Source organism: Halichoerus grypus, chromosome 6 (genome assembly GCF_964656455.1).
Source record: "Halichoerus grypus chromosome 6, mHalGry1.hap1.1, whole genome shotgun sequence".
Lineage (NCBI taxonomy): Eukaryota > Metazoa > Chordata > Mammalia > Carnivora > Phocidae > Halichoerus > Halichoerus grypus.
This window is the reverse complement of record NC_135717.1, coordinates 23,431,581-23,449,188: the sequence shown is the minus strand read 5'-3', so window position 1 is coordinate 23,449,188 and position 17,608 is coordinate 23,431,581. Positions and strand designations below refer to the sequence as shown.

The window sequence follows — 17,608 nt, the reverse complement described above, 5'->3', positions numbered from 1 at the left end:
AGAAAGGGGAGTGACTGCTAATGAGTACCAGGGTTCTCTTTGGGGGTGATGAAATGTTCTGGAACTACAGAGTGGTAATGGTTGCACCCTGTAAACATGCTAAAAAGCATTGAATTGTGTACTTTAAACTCGTAAATTTTATGGTACATGAATTGTATGCTAATTAAAAAAATAGAAATAAATTTAATTATAGTCCTTGAAACTCCCCCCAGGGAGTGAATGGAAGCACATGCTCCCCTCACTTTCTTTGCCATGAAGCACAGAAATGACCAAAGCAAGAACTGCAGAATGGGAAAATGCTTTATTTCAAGGAATTACAAAATGCAGTGAAATACAGGGGAAAGGGAGTATTACTATAATCGGGTGAAACAGAAGAAATGGCCACCTAGTTTTGCTTTCCAACTACACACACAAATGGGGATCTCATTGTTTAAGGTAAGACACAATAAGCTCAAAACTATAGCTCACTAGGCACTGGGCTCCCTCATTTGATCTAGAAATTGCAAGACAGCTGGTAACAACATCCCTTGAGCTGTAGCTTCTACCTCAATGCAAAGTTCCTTCGTTTTATTTACCAGACGACCAGGAATCATACACTAGTTTGGCTGCAACCATGTCTTCCACCGCCATTCCTGGAACGGACAGAAATGTGGCTCACTTTTTGTCAGAACAACTTTTCCTGGAATAGCCCAGGCCCTGTGATTGGCAGTTTCCCAATACATGGTCCGTGTTGCTAATGCTCATGGGGGTAACATGGACTGATATCCAGAGGTGAGCTTAGGCTTGGAAGGTCTGTGATGGGAGAGGGTGAGGCAGGGAAAAGATGCTAAGTGAGCAATGCCCACCAAACACATTTTTTTAAGTGTCCTTCAAAGTTTAGTTCAGGGGTCAGAAAACTTTCTGTAAAGGGCCAGATGGTAAATATTTAGGCTTTGCAGGCCCTATGGTCTCTTGCAATTAACTCTGCCATTGTACTGCAAAAGCAGTCCTACACGATAGGTAAACAAATGAGCCTGGCCACGTTCCAATAAAATTTTCTTTATGGACACTGAAGTTTGAATTTTATATAATTTTCATCTGTCATAAAATATTCTTATTCTTTTTTTTTTCCCCAGTCATTTCATTAGAAACCATTCCTAGTTTGAAGGCAGGACAAAAAGAGGTGGTGGGCTTAGTACGGCCCACAGGCTATCATTTGTGGACCCTTGGTCTAGTCCAAACCGTGCATCCTTCAGCAACCCCACCTGTCTTGTTTGGGATACATAACTTAACCTCAAGTGGGTGTATGTTCTCAAAGGATAGGGGCTGATTTTTATTAATTTTCGTAGCCACCAGTGCACCCGGTAGAGTCTGATACATAATAGGTGTTTAATATGCATCTGCTAGATGAAAAGATGTGCCAGTAAAACAATCCCCAAAGCAAGAAAACAAACATTGCTCAAAAAGGGTAGAGCAGACCTGTAGTGTTTGTCTCCTGAAGGGGTTGCTGACTTCTGATCTGCTCTGAACTCTGAAACTTTCTGTCACAACTGGATCAGTATAATGTCTTTGAACCAGGCACTGGGTAAAGTTTATCCTGCTTTGGCCTGTCTCTCTGTGCATGAGAGATTTTTAAAATATTTAAAAGCCGGCAAGGCATGGATACTGACTGACTGACATGGATGCTAGGTGGCCAGAGCACTCTTAATGTTTTGCCAAGCATTAAAGCTTTGGGTGCTTGATCATAGGAAATAGGGAAGATCTTGAGAGCGGGGCAGAAGACATTTCTGAGGGGCTCAGGGAAGCAACTATTTATCAACCAGTTTGGGAGAATTTCAATATTTTAGGTGTGACAGCTGACTATCAGCTCGTTACCATGTGTGTCCATTTCCTTAGATCTGGTGGGGCTGAGGGGCAGACCCACCACTGGGAGCCCGTCCTTGGTTGGGCTTCTGCCTGCACAACTCTGGTGGCAAGAGGGCTCCCCATGGCAGCCCTTCTCAAATCAGCAAGTAGGAGGGTGGGGAAGGACGGAAAAAAAGAGGTCTCAGGTTGTACTTCGTGTGTGGGTCTCTTCCAGTGGGTCTCCCTTCCATTTCCCTTAAGCTCCCTGTCTTGTAACAACTTTATCCTCCACCCCCACCTCTGAAGGATACCTTCTTCTTTCACTTATTTTATTATTATTTTTTTGGTTTTATTTAAATTCAAATTAGTTAACTACCTAGTATATTATTAACTTCAGGAGTAGAGTTTAGTGATTCATCAGTCTTATATAACACCCAGTGCTCATTATACCAGATGCCCTCCTTAATGCCCATCACCCAGTTACCCCATCCGCCCCCACCCCTCCAGCAACCCTCAGTTTGTTTCTTATGATTAACAGTCTCTTATGGTTTGTCTCCCTCTCTGTTTTTAATCTTATTTGATTTTTCTGCCTTTCATTAAGTCTAAATGGTTTACTGCTGACACTTGCTATGTGCAAATCCTTTTACACACACATCACTGAATTCTCATAAACACTGGAGGTAACAGGCAGTGAAGAGACCGTGGCTTAGACAGGTGAGGTCCCTTGCCCAAGGATGCATGTCCAGGGAGTAGCAGAGAAGGAAAGCCAGCCCAGGACCGCCCAGTTCCAGAGTTCACGGGCTTACCCACTATTCTAAGATATGTAAATAACTGACCCAAATGACGGATTTCATGACTCAGCTATGGAGTCGGGTGACTCATTCCTCTTTCCGCCAGTGGGCAAACCTGCCCTGTACTCTGGCTGGATGTATGCTCTGGGAGCTAGAGTCCTTACCCAAAGACTTGAACACCGTGGTCTTGTCACAATGCGCTGGCTTCACTCCCTTCACCACTTCTCCCAGCTCAGCGAAGATCTCAGCCTGTGAAACGAACACACACTGACCCAGGCCATGGAGCCCATGTCCACTCCAGCCAGCTTCTGAGGGAAGGCAGGGAGGGCACCCACAACTGGGTAAGGGAGAAACTTGACAAAAAGACCATGTGTAAACTGGCTACCCCATTTTGCATAGCATCTGCCTTTATGATACCATGAATGTAGAGATATAAGTTTGTGGCTGGCGGAATGTCTAGCCAAGACAGTGTGTCAGTGAGAAAATCAGCCTGTTCTTATCTAAACACTCAATTTGGCAGCCCTCTTCTTGCTCCTATGCTCTGATTACAAAAGAATGAGGCCAGAAAGTGGCCAACCCCAGTCCTATCTTGTTGGCCACATTGCAAAGGTATGCAGGCGCTTATCTCCCAATCTTCCTGCCTTATAGGACAGCTCAGTCTGACGGAAAAGTCCATCAAGCTGCTCTCTCCAGGCAAGGGCGACAGGAAAACACATGTCAATACCACAGTGGCCACATTACTTCAGAAGGGGATCAGAAAGGGTTGAGAGATGTTTTAGGAGCTGTCACCTCCCCCCCCCCAATGAGGTGGGGGTGACCGAGGTCTGGAGAAGTCCAATGGAAGGGGAGGTTAATGAAACCCTGGGATCCCTGTGAGGCCAGCTGGGCAGCAGTCCGCTAGGAGGAGGTGCTCACCCCTGACAACAGGACATCTCCGGACTCTTTCAGGGCGGCCTCCTGGGAGTCCACATAAAGCACAGCCTGTTTCATCAGCTCGTCGTCCAGCTCTCTCCAGTCGGGTCTGCTGGCCCCGATGGCTAAGAGACAGCAGAACAGACCGTGAGCCCGGAAACAGTGGCAAGGGACACTACACATGCCAACGAATGGAAGAGGGGTGGGGGGAAAGGAGGTGACCTAGGACACGGGAACATTCAGATTTGGGATGCCCCATTTCCCCATGCCAACCCCTTCCAATCAGCAAGAATGAACACTCATCAGTAAGAATGCCTGCCTTTTTTTTTTTTTTTTTGCATTTCATATCACGATCTTTCTAAAAGATTTTGAGGTAACTTAGCATTCATTTATTGGTTGTCTACTAGCCGTGGGATGTTTCACACATATTATTTATAGTCCTCACAAGTACGCTTCGTGTCTGATTCTCACTTAAAAGATGCACACACAGAGGTTCAAAGAAGTGAAGGTGCTTGCCATGGTTCTGTATCTGATAAGTGCAGAGGGAGCCCTGCCTTTCACGCCTCTTCCATTTATCCGGGGCAGCGACTTCTTTATGAGAACCCTGAAACAGAGACTTCACCTACAGCTTATTCCTACCCCATGCTCCTCCATCTTCTGCTGATCTGCTTGCTCTTGAATCATTCTCATTCCTCACCCCCAACCATTTCTCTGGTAACTCATGACAAAAGAGCCCAGCGCCAGGTTCATGGAGAAGCCCCGATAAAGAGGAAACTGGCTCCATCCTGGCCCCGAGATTTCACATCCTTTGCTGAGAGCCCGGGGCATAATGATGAATCCAAGGAATCATGCCTCCTGGCACATAAGATAAGGTGGAGGCTGCCACCAAATGCCTGCAGGGCCCGGAAGCTAATGGACAGGGGCAAAGCTGGTCAGAGGGACTGCATTGGAAATGGTGGAGACCTAAGTTCACAGAAGAAAGCAGGCCCTTGTCAAGAAGGCAATCATCCTTCAGCTCCGGCTAATTGTGGCCATGTGAGAATGCAGGGCTGCCGTTAGTCTCCCCTTCCTCCTTTTTTTTTTTTTTTTTAAAGAGAAGCAGGAAATCTATTTGCATGTGTTATTTCTCGATTTTTAGAGCACACTATGGTCCAAACAAAACACATCTGCTGGTTGGATCCAGCCATGGCCAGCTAGTCTTTGGAAACCGCTATAAAGCCTTACACCAACATAAGGCAGCATTTATGTGCCTTCTCACACTGCGTCCAGTTTTCTCTGCTTGTTCCTGCTCCCACTGTTGTCCCTCACTCTAATTTTCAAAGAGAGGGGTGTAAAAATGTCCTTCTTGAAGGTCATTTGTGTGGGGAGTTCTATAGAACAAAAGCATGAACTAAATGAAGCTCGTAAATAAATCATAAGCTGGTGGGAAAAACCCTAGCTTCTCAAGCCACCTCTTCTCATTGCCCTTGTGTCTCCCCCCAAACCCTCGCTGCCCCAGTTCTTCTGAGCAGGGCGAGTTCTCAAAGGGTTGTGTGAGGCCACTTGGGCAGATGGAGGTGGGCCAGGCAGCAAAGGGAGGGGCCTGACTTAGACTGGGCCCTGGCCTTGCTTCAGGGGAGCTAGAATGGGTGAGGGTCAGACCCTGGCTGGGGAAGGGGGGATGCGGGGGCAGGATGAGGGAAATGCGAGTGAGGGTGGAATTGGGCCTATGTCTTAGCCAAGTTGCAAAGTAAGTAAAATCTGTTGTTGGTGTTTCCCTGTCAGCCTCACTGGTAACATACTTTCCTGAAGTATATTTGATGCCTCTGTAAACACATAAACCAATTTTGTCTTTAGGCTAGGGAAACAGAAGAGATGCCTTGACTCACAATCAAGGCAGCTCTTCCTGGAGATTCACAGTGTGAGAGATTCCCTGTTGTTGGCTTTGAAGACGGAGCATCCACATTACAAGGAACGTGGGCGGCCTCTGGGAGCTGAGAACCACCCCCAGGAAACAGGCACTCTTATCCTACAATGTAAAGAATCTGCCACAACCACCCGAGCCCGGAAGAGGTTCTCTGGGCTCTAGATGAGACTGAAGCACGGACAACACCTTGATTTCCCTCTTGTGTGAGCAGAGGACCCAGCTGAACCCTGCCCAGACTCCCCAAACCACAGAAACTGCAAAATAATAAATACGTGCTGCTTTAGGCTGGAAAAAAATAAAATCAAGTCTGTCTTGCTGAAGATTCAGCTCTTGTCTGTTTCACCAAGAACTGGTTTCTCGTGATTCCCGATGACCTTCCACAATGGTGTTACTGTCCATAAAGCCAGAACTGACCCATCTCTTGCCTACTTACTCCCTGGACCCACATCATAACACCAGTCCCACATGGGCTGAGACTGTCACTTCATTTTGGCCCATTCCAGGGATGTGCCACACTTTTGTCTCCTCCACAGAACTTCATCTTTAGCTGGAACCATCAGTTCATCTATTTGTTTACCTGTTTGTTACCTATTTCCCCTCCCTAGAATGTAAGTACCAGGAAAGCAATGACCTTGAGTGCTGGCTTACTTTGGTCTGCCCAGCACTTAGAACAGTGCCTGGCACATGGTAGGAATTCAGTACACATTTGTGATTAGATGCGTAATCATGACACTTGGCTCCTGCCTGCTCATCTGCCAGTGTGTACAGAATTCTTAGCTTTTGAGATCACATCATATGCTTGTCACTAAAACATAGGGCACCAATAACATGTTTAAATCCCTAGTATTTGCCTCCCTACGCACCAGATTCCAGTCTTCTTACTGTAAGATAATATAGCCCAAGCTCTGCGGGTAAGATCGCCCCAGTTCAAATCCCAGCTCTACCACTAAGAACCTCTGACTTTGGGCAAGTCACTTAATCTCTCCATGCCTTGGTTTGCCCACCTATAAAATGAGGGTCATGATAATAATAGCTCCTACCTCATAAGGTTGTTGTAAGGACTGAATGATAGAATACAAATAAAGAATTTAGAACAGCACCTGCAATGGTAAGTATTTAATATAGACCAGTTCTTGCTGTAAACTCCAGAGCCACTTAAGAATCTTCAGAAGCCCCAGGAACTCTTATGTTTGGATTCGCACCCATCCGAGCACACATACTAAAGAGCATCCACAAGTCACATTGAATATCTTTTGTGCTGTAATTAAAAAACTTTTTTTTGGGGGGGGGGGTTAATTCTAAGTATTGTTAAGAAAGAATGAATCATTTGGCTTTTGTGATTTAAATTTCGTTACATTTAAGAACTTATCTGTGACTGACCACTTGCCATAATGTTACATTTTATAGAGCTTTTAATTAAATTTATTACAAGTTTCAGGCTTGTGACTTTTGTTTCATATTTTTGAGTGAATATTGTTTTTCAGGGCTCACATGTTTCTGAGGACCTTAAAAAGTTTGGTCATTTTGCATGGGTAAAACAGCCCTGCAGATGCACCCACTTGGTCCAGCCTAGGGCCAACTCTGGCCACCACCTACCCATGCTCATGGAGCCACTCTACTTACCATTGATGTGAGCCCCTGGCTTCACCCATTCACCAAACAAAATGGGCTCTGTTGCCATGGTGACTGTGATGATCACATCTGCACCTGTCACAGCCTCCTGGACCGATGAGCACACCTGTACCTCCCCTTGAACCGTGTCCGCAAACTTCTCTGCATTTCCTTTGGTGCGGTTCCATATCCTCACCTTCATTGGGGGGTAACAAGAGGGACATTGGTGCCATGACTGTTTGGCTCTTTAAGTTTCATCAAGCCCAGGGGTACCAGGGGAAAGTTGAGCCTCTCTAGGGTAAGGGCTCTGGTTATTTAAATCATCTCCTATGGAGAAAGAACATTTGATCAGGGGCACAGCATTAATCGGGGCAGACACCTGACCAAATATTTGAAAACGACCTTTCTCTACTCCTTTCTCCTTGCAAGAAGCGGGGGCAGTTTTTCAGTTCTAGCCAGGGATACCCAGCCTCCATAGCTTAATAGCTACTACATAACTTATAAATTAGCAGGGCAAGTTCTGGAGCTCGACAGGTTTGGAATCAATCCTCACTCTGTCACATACTGCTCACTGCTGAAATGACTTAACCTCACGCAGCCTAAGTTTTCATGTCTACGATACGTACATGGTAACTGGGCACAGTCAGCATCGAGCTCTCACTTTGTGTTCCGGACTCTGTAAAGGAGTCCTAGCAGATGTGGGATTCTACGGCAGCGCTGTGCATGGAATAACCTGATCTCTGAAGGGTATGTAGGGGGTTGAAGATCAGAAGGGTTTGAGGAGTGAATAGTGCAGGGGATGAAAAAGTCAAAAGTAGTAGCTACAGTTAGAATCCTGGCCGATGCTGGCGGGAGCCGGGTCATTAGCCTCACCAGGAGGTGGGGACTTGCTAGCTTGCTTAGCAGACTTCCATGTGTGGAGCGGGGGGTGTTGACCCTCAATGGAAAACAAGGCCTAAAGAATCTCTCATAAGGAAACGTAAGAAATACAGAAATGTCATGCCTAAGTTCATCAACCAAGGTAAAAAACAATACAGTACGCCCTATCAAAGGAGAATGGTTACCCAGAGCACCCTTCTTGATAAAAAATTATGCAAATAGATACAAAAAATGGGTGATCTGAAAAGTGATGGTGTTAGAACATCTCATGAAAAGACAGGATAGACAACTGGGTGTATCTCACATGATGGAAACCACTTTATGAAAAGCTAATGAGAGGACTGGAAAGTGTTAACCGCTTATCTTTGAAAACAGATAAAAGGCATTTTTCTTTGTTCTTCCTTATAGTCTATATTTGCCAAAGCAGAGGTATTATTTTTATCATTAAAAAGTCATATTTTAAGGGGTGCCTGGGTGGCTCAGTCCGTTGAGCCGCCAACTCTTGATTTCGGCTCAGGTCATGATCTCAGGGTTGTGGGATTGAGCCCTGTGTGGGGAAATCCTTGCTCAGCGGGGAGTCTGCTTGAGATTCTCTCTCTCTCCCTCTCCCTTTGCCCCTCCCTCCCCCATGTTCTCTCTCTCTCTCAAATGAGTAAATCTTTTTTTTTTAAATGTCATATTGGGGCGCCTGGGTGGCTCAGTCTGTTAAGCATCTGCCTTTGGCTCAGGTCCTGATCCCAGGATTCTGGGATGGAGCCCTGTGTGGGGATCCTTGTTCAGAGGGGAGTCTGCTTCTCCCTCTTCATCTGCCCCTTCTCCCACTTGTGCTCTCTCTCTCTCAAATAACTAAAATCTTAAAAAAAATAAAAAATAAAAAATACCATATTTTAAATCTGCCCTATCCCTCTCACACACATACAAAAATAAAAGTAGCATCAAACGTTCCCATAAGAAGTGGGAGGCATGACTGGGGAAAAGTGGACCAACATCTGGGCTGTGGAAGTAGGGTGCTGTGGTCTCTTGCCCTCTAGGCCTCATTCTCAGTTTGTGGGTCGATACCCATGAATACCTAAAGACTCCCAGATTCTCCTCAGAGAAGCACAGAGAGGGACCGAAAGGAAAACTGAATGTATATAATGGATATAATATAATCCTTTAACTGCATGAGCTTGCTGTATCCTCTGGCATACCCTAGGAATGGAGAAACTGGAGACAGGTGATTCAGGTCTCTTCGCCTCCAACGGGACTTCCGGGCAAGTCATTAAAAGAGTGGTCTAGATCAGACTCTCGACCTAACTATTTCAGAATAGCCCGAGTCGCAGTGAAGGAGAGGAGATAAAGGCCCCGACTGCTCCCTCCCCTCTTCTCCCCCAACCTTCCCTGGACTTACCTCCTTAAAGGAGAACTGCTCTGTGAAGACCTCATAGTGGCTGTAGGCCTGGACCCCAGCCCCAAGGATGCACAACACCTCACTGCTGGGTGGTTTCAAAAACTATTGGAGAGAAGCGAGGTGGCGAAGGTCAAGGGAGAAACAATGGCCAGGTGAAGGATAGATACAGTTTGAATATCAGGAGCCTTCCGCCCTATCTCCAGCTCCCTCACTGTCTCTTGGGCAATGAAGGAGATGGCATTTTGTGTTTCAATTTTCCCTCTCTGGAGTGTGGAAAGGAGGAAGGAGCCTTCACTGAGCATCTCATATATGCCAATGCTTTACCCTCATGATCACATTTAGAGCAGCCAATGACCCTGTGAGCTAGGCACTCCGACATTTATCCTCTTCCTCCAGATGAAGAAATTGGGGTCCAGAGAGGTTAAGTAACTTGCTCAGAGTCCTACAACTATGAAATTGGCACCTTGGGGCTCCAAACCATATCTCTCATTCTCCAAAGCCCACATTCTTTCTCCTGTGCTGCCCCATGGGGCATGGGAAGCCCCACCCACTTCTCAGAGCCCTGAGTTACTTCCAAGAGCTACCTAGACTCCATGGGCCCTTGTGACTCAAGGTTCTCAGCTGTATTTTTCTGAGCCCACTGCTGACCCTTTCTCAGCCTCCATCTTCCTGTAGAGAGGAATGTAGAGTTGGCATTTGTGGGGCTTGCTGAGGACGTATGTGTGTCTGTGTTTGGGAGTGGGATTTATGATCAACTCCTATCAAGTGTCGCCTCTCCAGTGAAGTCATTCTGACCTCCCTGGGACAAGTCGCCACTTGACAGCGCATATTGGTTTACAGATTCATTTTCTTGTCCTGGTCTGTAAGCCCATGAGGACAGAGAGAGTCTCATGTGCACAGATTTGGCACATATCTACTATTACGTATAAGAAATAAAGTGAGGTTCCTAAACCTCAGCACAACTGACATTTGGGCTGGATAATTCTTTGTTGGCCGGGGTGGGTGGGTGGGTCGTCCTGTGCATTACAGGATGTTTAGCAGCATCCCTGGCCTCTATCCATTAGATGCAGCATCCCCTACCTCCCCTAGTTGTGACAACCAAAAATGTCTCGCATGCCTAAATGTCCTTGGGGCAGGAGGCAAAATCATTCTGCATTGAGAACCACTGGTATAGAGAATATCACTTGCCCCTCAAGCCATCCATATTAAATAAGACCCTCTTTTGCCCTTTCTCTATTTCATTTAGTAAAATTTGAGTTCCTTGGGCCTATTCTTTCTTACAATGTTAATTACAGCATTTCTGGAATGTAATCTTAAAAGTGAAGGTCTCTTGAATTATTAATTACTAGCAAAACGGAGTCTCAGAAATATGAGCAGATGTTCATCTCACCTTTAGCTGCAGAAGGGGAGATACCATTTTGTGCCATAAAATATCGTTTAAAGTTATCTGACTTGAAAAGTTTTCGGAATTACAATATCCACACAACTCTCAATCTTATGCTCTTATGCAACAAGGAGAATTAGATGATTTTTCCTTAATTAAATCAATTTGTTTTTCTGTTCTCAGTTAATATGAATCTATTCTTAGAAGTATAAGTGGGTTCCAGAAATTGTTGCAGTGTCCTGTAAAAGTAACCTTTAGCTTCTGAAACTAAATCTCTAACTCTGATTGGTTGTCTTGATCATTTATTGCCTCGGTAATAAGGTTACCATTGACATCCCTTTCTCTAAAGAGTGTAACATTTATAAGATTTATTTAAAAAAATAACAGCACCAGTGGCATTTCATTCTTTTCCCATTGCAGATAATTAAAAACATGTATATGAATCTGCTAGGTTTCTTACGGTCAAGTTTGAAAGTGTGTTTTTCATCTGCATTTGCTAATGAATAGCACTGCATCAGTCTCGCCTTGCCATCTCTCCAGCCCCCTCTCAGGCCATGCTCCCCTGCTCCCCTACATTTCCTGTCCTTCAGCCTCTCATCTTCTTTGCAGATTCCCAAGCACATGTGCTTCCATCAACCACAGGGCCTTTGGACAGGTTCTTTCCTCTTCACAGAATACTTTCCTTTCTGTCCCGCACAGGTAATTCCTACTAACCTTCAAATTTCTGCTCAGATATCCTTTACACAGGAAAAGCCTTCCCAAATCCCACAGACCCCCTGTTATATACTCTCATGGCACTTTATCTCTTGCATTCAATGTATTTGTCAGTGTTGCGGTTTCACATTTATTGGTATGAACTTTGGGTTAATATCTGTTTCCCCAAATAGACTCTGTGTTCCATGACGGCAGGTACTGTTACCTGGTTTTGCTCACCATTCTATGCCCCAGGCTGAGCACTGGGCCTGGCCCCTGGTGGGCACTCAAACATTTGTTGAATAAATGCATGCCAGGGATAAACCCTGATATATACTGTCACCTTGAGAAAGCATGTCAGAGTCCTCAACCCAGGTTATGTGCAACCCAAATGCAAAGAAGTTACAGTGACTGCCAGGCCCGAAAACTTCCTATACGTCTCATCTTCCTCCCTGAAGCGCTAAATGAAAGAGAAGTGGTAGAAAAGAAAACATTCTCTGTTCCAGGGCAAAAAAGTATAATAGACCCTTTGTTCCTTATTGAAATAACCCATCTGCATCCCTGGGCATAAAGCTGTGACATTTCAGCCTAAGCTCTGAAGCATCAACTCAATGATTCTCAACTCTTGTGGGAGTGCAGATTTTTATCAATGCAAAAAAGTACAGTGTAACTGGATGCTCTAAGAGTTTGGTTTCCGCAGGGCGCCCGGGTGGCTCAGTTGATTAAGCATCTGCCTTTGGCTCAGGTCATGATCCTGGAGTCCCCGGACTGAGCCTGGCTTTGGGCTCCCTGCTCAGTGGGAAGCCTGTTTCCGCCCCCTCACCCCCCGCGCCTCACCTTGCTCATGCTCTCTCTCTCTCAAATAAATATATTTTAAAAAATCTTAAAAAAAAAAAAAAGAGTTTGATTTCCAAACCTGGTTGATCATCAGAATTAACCAGAGACTATTGAAAAAAATAACTAGTGTCTTGGGCCTCCCCCTTCAGTGATTTCAGATCCGTGGTTTGGGGATCTGAATTTTTAAAAATATTCCCTAGGTGATGTGCTGCCATGCTTGGGATGAAAACCACAGACCTGGGCCAAGAAGACCAGGCGGCCTCGGAAGACCCCGCAGCTACGTGACTTCAGGGAAGCACTAGCCTCCATCTCCTCCCACATCAAATGAGGTCAATAATGCTTTCTTTGCCTTCCTCACAGAAACCCAAAGACATGTCAAGACAATGGGTTGGAAATTATTTTGACAAGACCTTTACAAACAAACGTAAGGCAGTACTGTACCAGTGAACATATATACATCAAGGAGTCCTTTGATCATTTCAGTCTGAGTTGGGTCTGGACATAATTCAAAAAACCAGTTCGTCCAGCTGTGTACTGTAGTCTGCCCCCTTTATACACGGTTACCAGATTAACCCTCACATTCTTCCCTCCCCATCCTGTGTTTAGAAGATCTTAACACTCTCACGATCTGAACACCTGGTCTTTGCTGCTCCCCATGTCCCACACTTCCTTTATGCTCAGGCGTCATAAACCAGTGTCAGCAGACCTTGGACTTCTCCATTTCATGTGAAGATACCCGGTTTTCCAAGCCTCCTCTTCTTAACCCTAACCTCTAAAAATACTGTTTTTCTTGTAGGATGCCCTGACACTGCTTAGGAACCTCATCACTCCCTTCACTTGCTTTCTCTTCCGCCTGGAGAGTGTCCCCCTCCCCTCTTCACTCACTCTATTCCTTCAGTCTTTTCTCAAATGTCACCTTCTGGGTGGGTGAGGTCCTCCCTGAATAATTTGGGATGTCACCCCTCCCCAATATTCTTGATTCTGCTTTATTTTCATCCAGCACACTATCTGTTTTCTGCTGGTAGTGGGTTTTTTTTTTTTTAAAGCAAATCCTAGTATATTATTAAACTCAAAAGGGATTTGTTGTTGGTTCATTATTTTCTTGGCAAATCAAACTTTTCATGTTGTTTATTGTCTCACCTCCCGTGTCCGTTTTGTACACTGCCATATCCCTGATGTTTAGAACAGGGCCCGACACGTGCTAGGATCTCAAGCAGTACTAGCTCAATGAATACATGAGTCTGCTCAGATCTCTTCAGCTCCCCCTCGGCTTCTTGGCTTTGGCCTATGGGGCAACCACACTGTGTACCACAGTGTAGTACAGGGGCCACAAAGCAGTCCTGGGAGTCATAGATGTCAAATTTTAAATTCTTGCTCTGCCACTTAGTAGCTGTGTGATCTTGGGCAACTCACCTAACCTCTCTGAGCCACATTCGCTAAACCTGGCAAATGGAGATAATCATATCTACTTTGCAAGGTTGATGTGAAGATCGGGAATATTTTATGTAGGGTACCTAGAGTCTAGTAGTGCTCATTAAATGGTAGCTAATAATTTCATGAATCACTGTGCTCACCTGACATCCCATATTTGCCATATAGAGTTCCAGCTATGTCCAAAGGAACACCAAAATAAGTTCCTCACATCTCCCTTAGGCTTTCGAGCTGGAGACACCCAATCCTACTCTCCAGCAAACCTTCACAGTACAGCCTGGCACTAGTCTTACCTTGGTGGCGATGGCAGAAACCGCGGCTGTTCTCTTTGCAGTTATGACATTTCCATCCATGACCTTGGAGGAAAAGAGAGACAGTGAGCAAGGGGCACTCCTAACCACTACTGAAGTGTAATGTAGACAGCCAGGTTCCCTGGGGAGCCTGAAATTCAGGGGAGGAGGATTTAAAGATCCAGAGGAGGTTTGGGTGGAATGAAGGAGATTGTCCCTGATAACAACTCAACTGCCTGGTCTCAGAGCCAGCTTGCAGGGTAGAGGGCACAGAGCACATGAGTAAAGAGTACAACTTCCATAGTTAGTCAGGTCTAGCAATGGTTCCCTGGGCCTTTCACAAACCAGCTGTGTGACCTCAAGCGAAGTGGCTCAACTACTCTGAGCCTCAGGGACCTCAACAGAAATTGGGAGGGGGGTGTGTGTGAATTAAAAACTCCCATAGAGGAATGTTGTCATAACTGAGATCAATTTCTCTTCCTTGGCACATGGTAAGTGCTCAGTAAGTGGCAGTTAGAAAGGTAGTAGACATAGTCTCCAGAGAGCATGGACTTACGCTGAGTAGGTCTGAAATCCAGCCGTGCCACTTATTAGTTATGTAAACCTGGGGAAGATGGGCATCGTTGCTCTATGACTCAGTTTCCTCATCTATAAAATGGGGGCAAATTCTACTACTTACCTCACAGAGTGGTTCTACATATTAGGAGAGTTAATACATGTGAAGCGTTCAGAACCACGCCTGACACATACAAAGTGCTCCCTAAATGGGCTACTGCTCTATTTTGATCCTATCAGTAAATGTTAAAACAGGTTACTGTGTATCTCTCAGGGAAGACTCCCAGGGATTACAGGACACCCCTTTTCTTCCACATTATAGAGATTCACTAAATAAATGTTTCCTTGGCTACTGAGTTTGATCAAACTGTATATTGGAGTAACCAGTGCAGGACAAGAGCATCTACAAGAATGATGAGATTATTACTTCCACACTGTCTGTCACACACTTGAAGCAGCAGTGGGCTCTGGGGCTGGATTATGCATCTTCAGGCAGTCCTAGAAACAGATACATGGTCACAGATAACCTTCACCGTTGCTGGTATCCAGAGACATCACATCACTCAGACAGAGGCACATGCGGTTACAATCAAAACTCCACCCAGCTCTCTCAGAGAACTAACTTCCGAGGCTAGCTCTGGGCCCAGGGGCCCCATTTCACCCCAGGGCAGGGAGTTCGCTCACCGCCAGAAGGGAGCCATTGCTGGGCTCAAAGAGCAGCACAGTGGCCTGGTGGGAGGGGACCGTGGAGGCGGTGCTGTGGCCCTCGTAGAAGGTGACCAACTTGGTGGTCAGGGCGTCCTCCGCAGCACTGTAGGCCGGCATGACCCCCAGGAAACTACAGGGAGAGAGGGAGTAGCTTCAACTCCTTCCTACCAATACTGGGGTGTCCTGTCAAGTCCCCATATACCTTCCTTTCTCTTTCCTCTGTCACTGCCCTACTGTCGTCCCTCCCCCCATTCCTCTGCCCTTCCTTTAGACAGTATGCAGAGTAGGTTCAAGAATCTGGCTCCAGGGGCGCCTGGGTGGCTCAGTTGGTTAAACGACTGCCTTCGGCTCAGGTCATGATCCTGGAGTCCCTGGATCGAGTCCCGCATCGGGCTCCCTGCTCAGCGGGAAGCCTGCTTCTCCCTTTGCTTGTGCTCTCTCTCTCTGACAAATAAGTAAATAAAATCTTAAAAAAATTAAAAAAAAAAAAAAAGAATCTGGCTCTGGATGAGAAAAACCATCCTAGTTCTGCCACTAACTAGCTATGTCACCTTGGGTAAGTCACTTAACCTCTCTGAGTCTCAATTGTCCCCATCAGTAAAACGACTGCATCAGAACCTACCTATTCCGGAGAATGTGTTGAACTAAACAAGATAAATGCCCGTAAAGCGTCCACTGACGCAGTGGCTAGCGCAAATATTAGGTGGCAGCTGTAACCAACAATGATTAGGCAAGCCCTCTCTTCCTTTCTCCCGCCGCTTCCCTTCGCACGCCTCCCGTTCCATCTTCCCAGTTTCTCCAGCCCCTAGCCCCGGCCTTCCCCACTCACCCCCTGTGCTTGGCCACCGGCACCACGGTGCGCACCGGCTGCATGACCCCTCCGTCGGGGCCGCTGGAGAAGTTGGCCAGAGCCGCCTCCAGCGGCGGGATGAGGAGGCTGGAGCTGCGAAGGTGCTCCTGCACCTCGGCTGCGCTCAGGAACGCTGGCGCCCGGCTCATCTCGCCACCGACCTTCTAATTTCAGCTAGGGCACAGCGCTCCGAGTTCCCCGGGCTGCGCCCTATATGAGCGCGCCGCGCCGCGGAGCCGCCTACTGGTCACCGCCCAGCTTCGGGGGCGGAGCAACGCTGGTCTCCGCCAACCGCGCCCCCCCCCCCCGCCCCGTCCCCCCGCCGGCCTCGGGAGGTAGAGCTGGGTCCCCTCCAGCTATGGATTCCCCAGAATCGCAGTGCAGGCGGTGGGCTGGGAGTTAGTATTCTTGGGTCCACTTTCACAATTCCTATAATTAGCTGTAGTCACGTTCCTTGCAAAGGGCTTAGGCGCCGCCACCCTCACTCTCCCCCCACCCCCAAGTCGTCCTCTTCGGGAAAGAGGAGGCGGAGGGCAAATGGTGGCGGGGGCTCCCTTTTTCTTAAATTATTACCTGCTGCTAGGAGATCTTAGATGAAAGGAGATAGTTATTTAAAAAATCATTTCTTTTCAGTTCTGTCCCTACCTGGAGTCCCTTATCCCAACCTCCCTCCTACTCCCACTCCCACCTCCAGATCCCAGACTATTGACTGCTTTAAGTGCACAATTTTCTTTTGGGCTAACTCAACTAACCTTCACCTTTTAAAAAGGGGGAAGTTCCCAGGACAAGATGTAATGGCCTCAGTCACACGAAGAGCCAAAATGCCTAAGAATGCATAAGACGACTTAGGTCTTTTCTTCCAGGAGCTTATTCTAGAGAGGAGGAAATAAGAGAGTATGTGCACAGGAAGGTAACCAACAATGCAGGGCAGTAAATTCTAGCTGTCAAATCAGTGATAGGAAAAATAAATGTGTTTCATAATTCAAAGAAAAGAGATCATTTTGACGTTGATTGCTTAGATGAAGGTTTTATGAAGGATGGGGAATAAATCAAGCCCCCAAATAAAATTAATGGTAACAGCAACAACAATGATAACTGGGACAGGTTATTGATCTTAATTATGTACCAGGTACCGCACCATGCATTTTATGTGCATCATCTCACTGAATTATACAACCTCTATGGTAGGCAGGTGCTTTTAGCTGTGCTGTCCATTTGAGGCTCTGAGAGGTGAAGGGCTTTGTCCAAGGTCACCCAGCATATCAGCAGAGGAGTTGGGATCTGCCCTTGTAGTCAGTCTCCAGAACTCTATTCCTAATGGGTAACACTACATTGGCAGAAAGAGAGGAAGAGGGCACTTCAGGCCAGGTGAAGCCTATGGGGGGAAGGAATGTTGTCTAATCCTTGGGAACAGTGTCTTGCCAGACAGAGTTGGGTTGGAACAAGGGTGTGTGTGTTGGGGTGGGAGCTAATGTCTGGGAGCACCAGAAGATAAAACTGGGAATTCTTCTTGGAATCAGGAGGCTAAGAAGTGTGATTCTTTGAAA

The 17,608-nt window shown here is 46.4% G+C and overlaps 1 protein-coding gene across 2 annotated transcripts; it reads right to left on the bottom strand.

Annotated features, from left to right (window-relative positions):
• Positions 1-282: 282 nt before the first annotated feature.
• Positions 283-16,324, bottom strand: CRYM (crystallin mu). Of its 2 annotated transcripts, none has more exons than XR_004915909.2 (8): positions 16,041-16,324; positions 15,188-15,341; positions 13,952-14,014; positions 9,314-9,415; positions 7,057-7,240; positions 3,531-3,652; positions 2,780-2,923; positions 283-632 (listed from the first exon to the last, which is right to left on the bottom strand). XR_004915909.2 is itself a non-coding variant. In XM_036087649.2 (8 exons), exons 1-8 carry the CDS (start codon positions 16,208-16,210, stop codon positions 568-570), a joined length of 945 nt encoding a protein of 314 aa, XP_035943542.2. In that variant the 5' UTR covers positions 16,211-16,321; the 3' UTR covers positions 283-567. The 2 variants fall into 2 exon arrangements, 1 of the variants encoding a protein (XP_035943542.2); XM_036087649.2 differs by having other exon boundaries at positions 2,780-2,864; positions 16,041-16,321.
• Between the last annotated feature and the right edge of the window lie 1,284 nt (positions 16,325-17,608).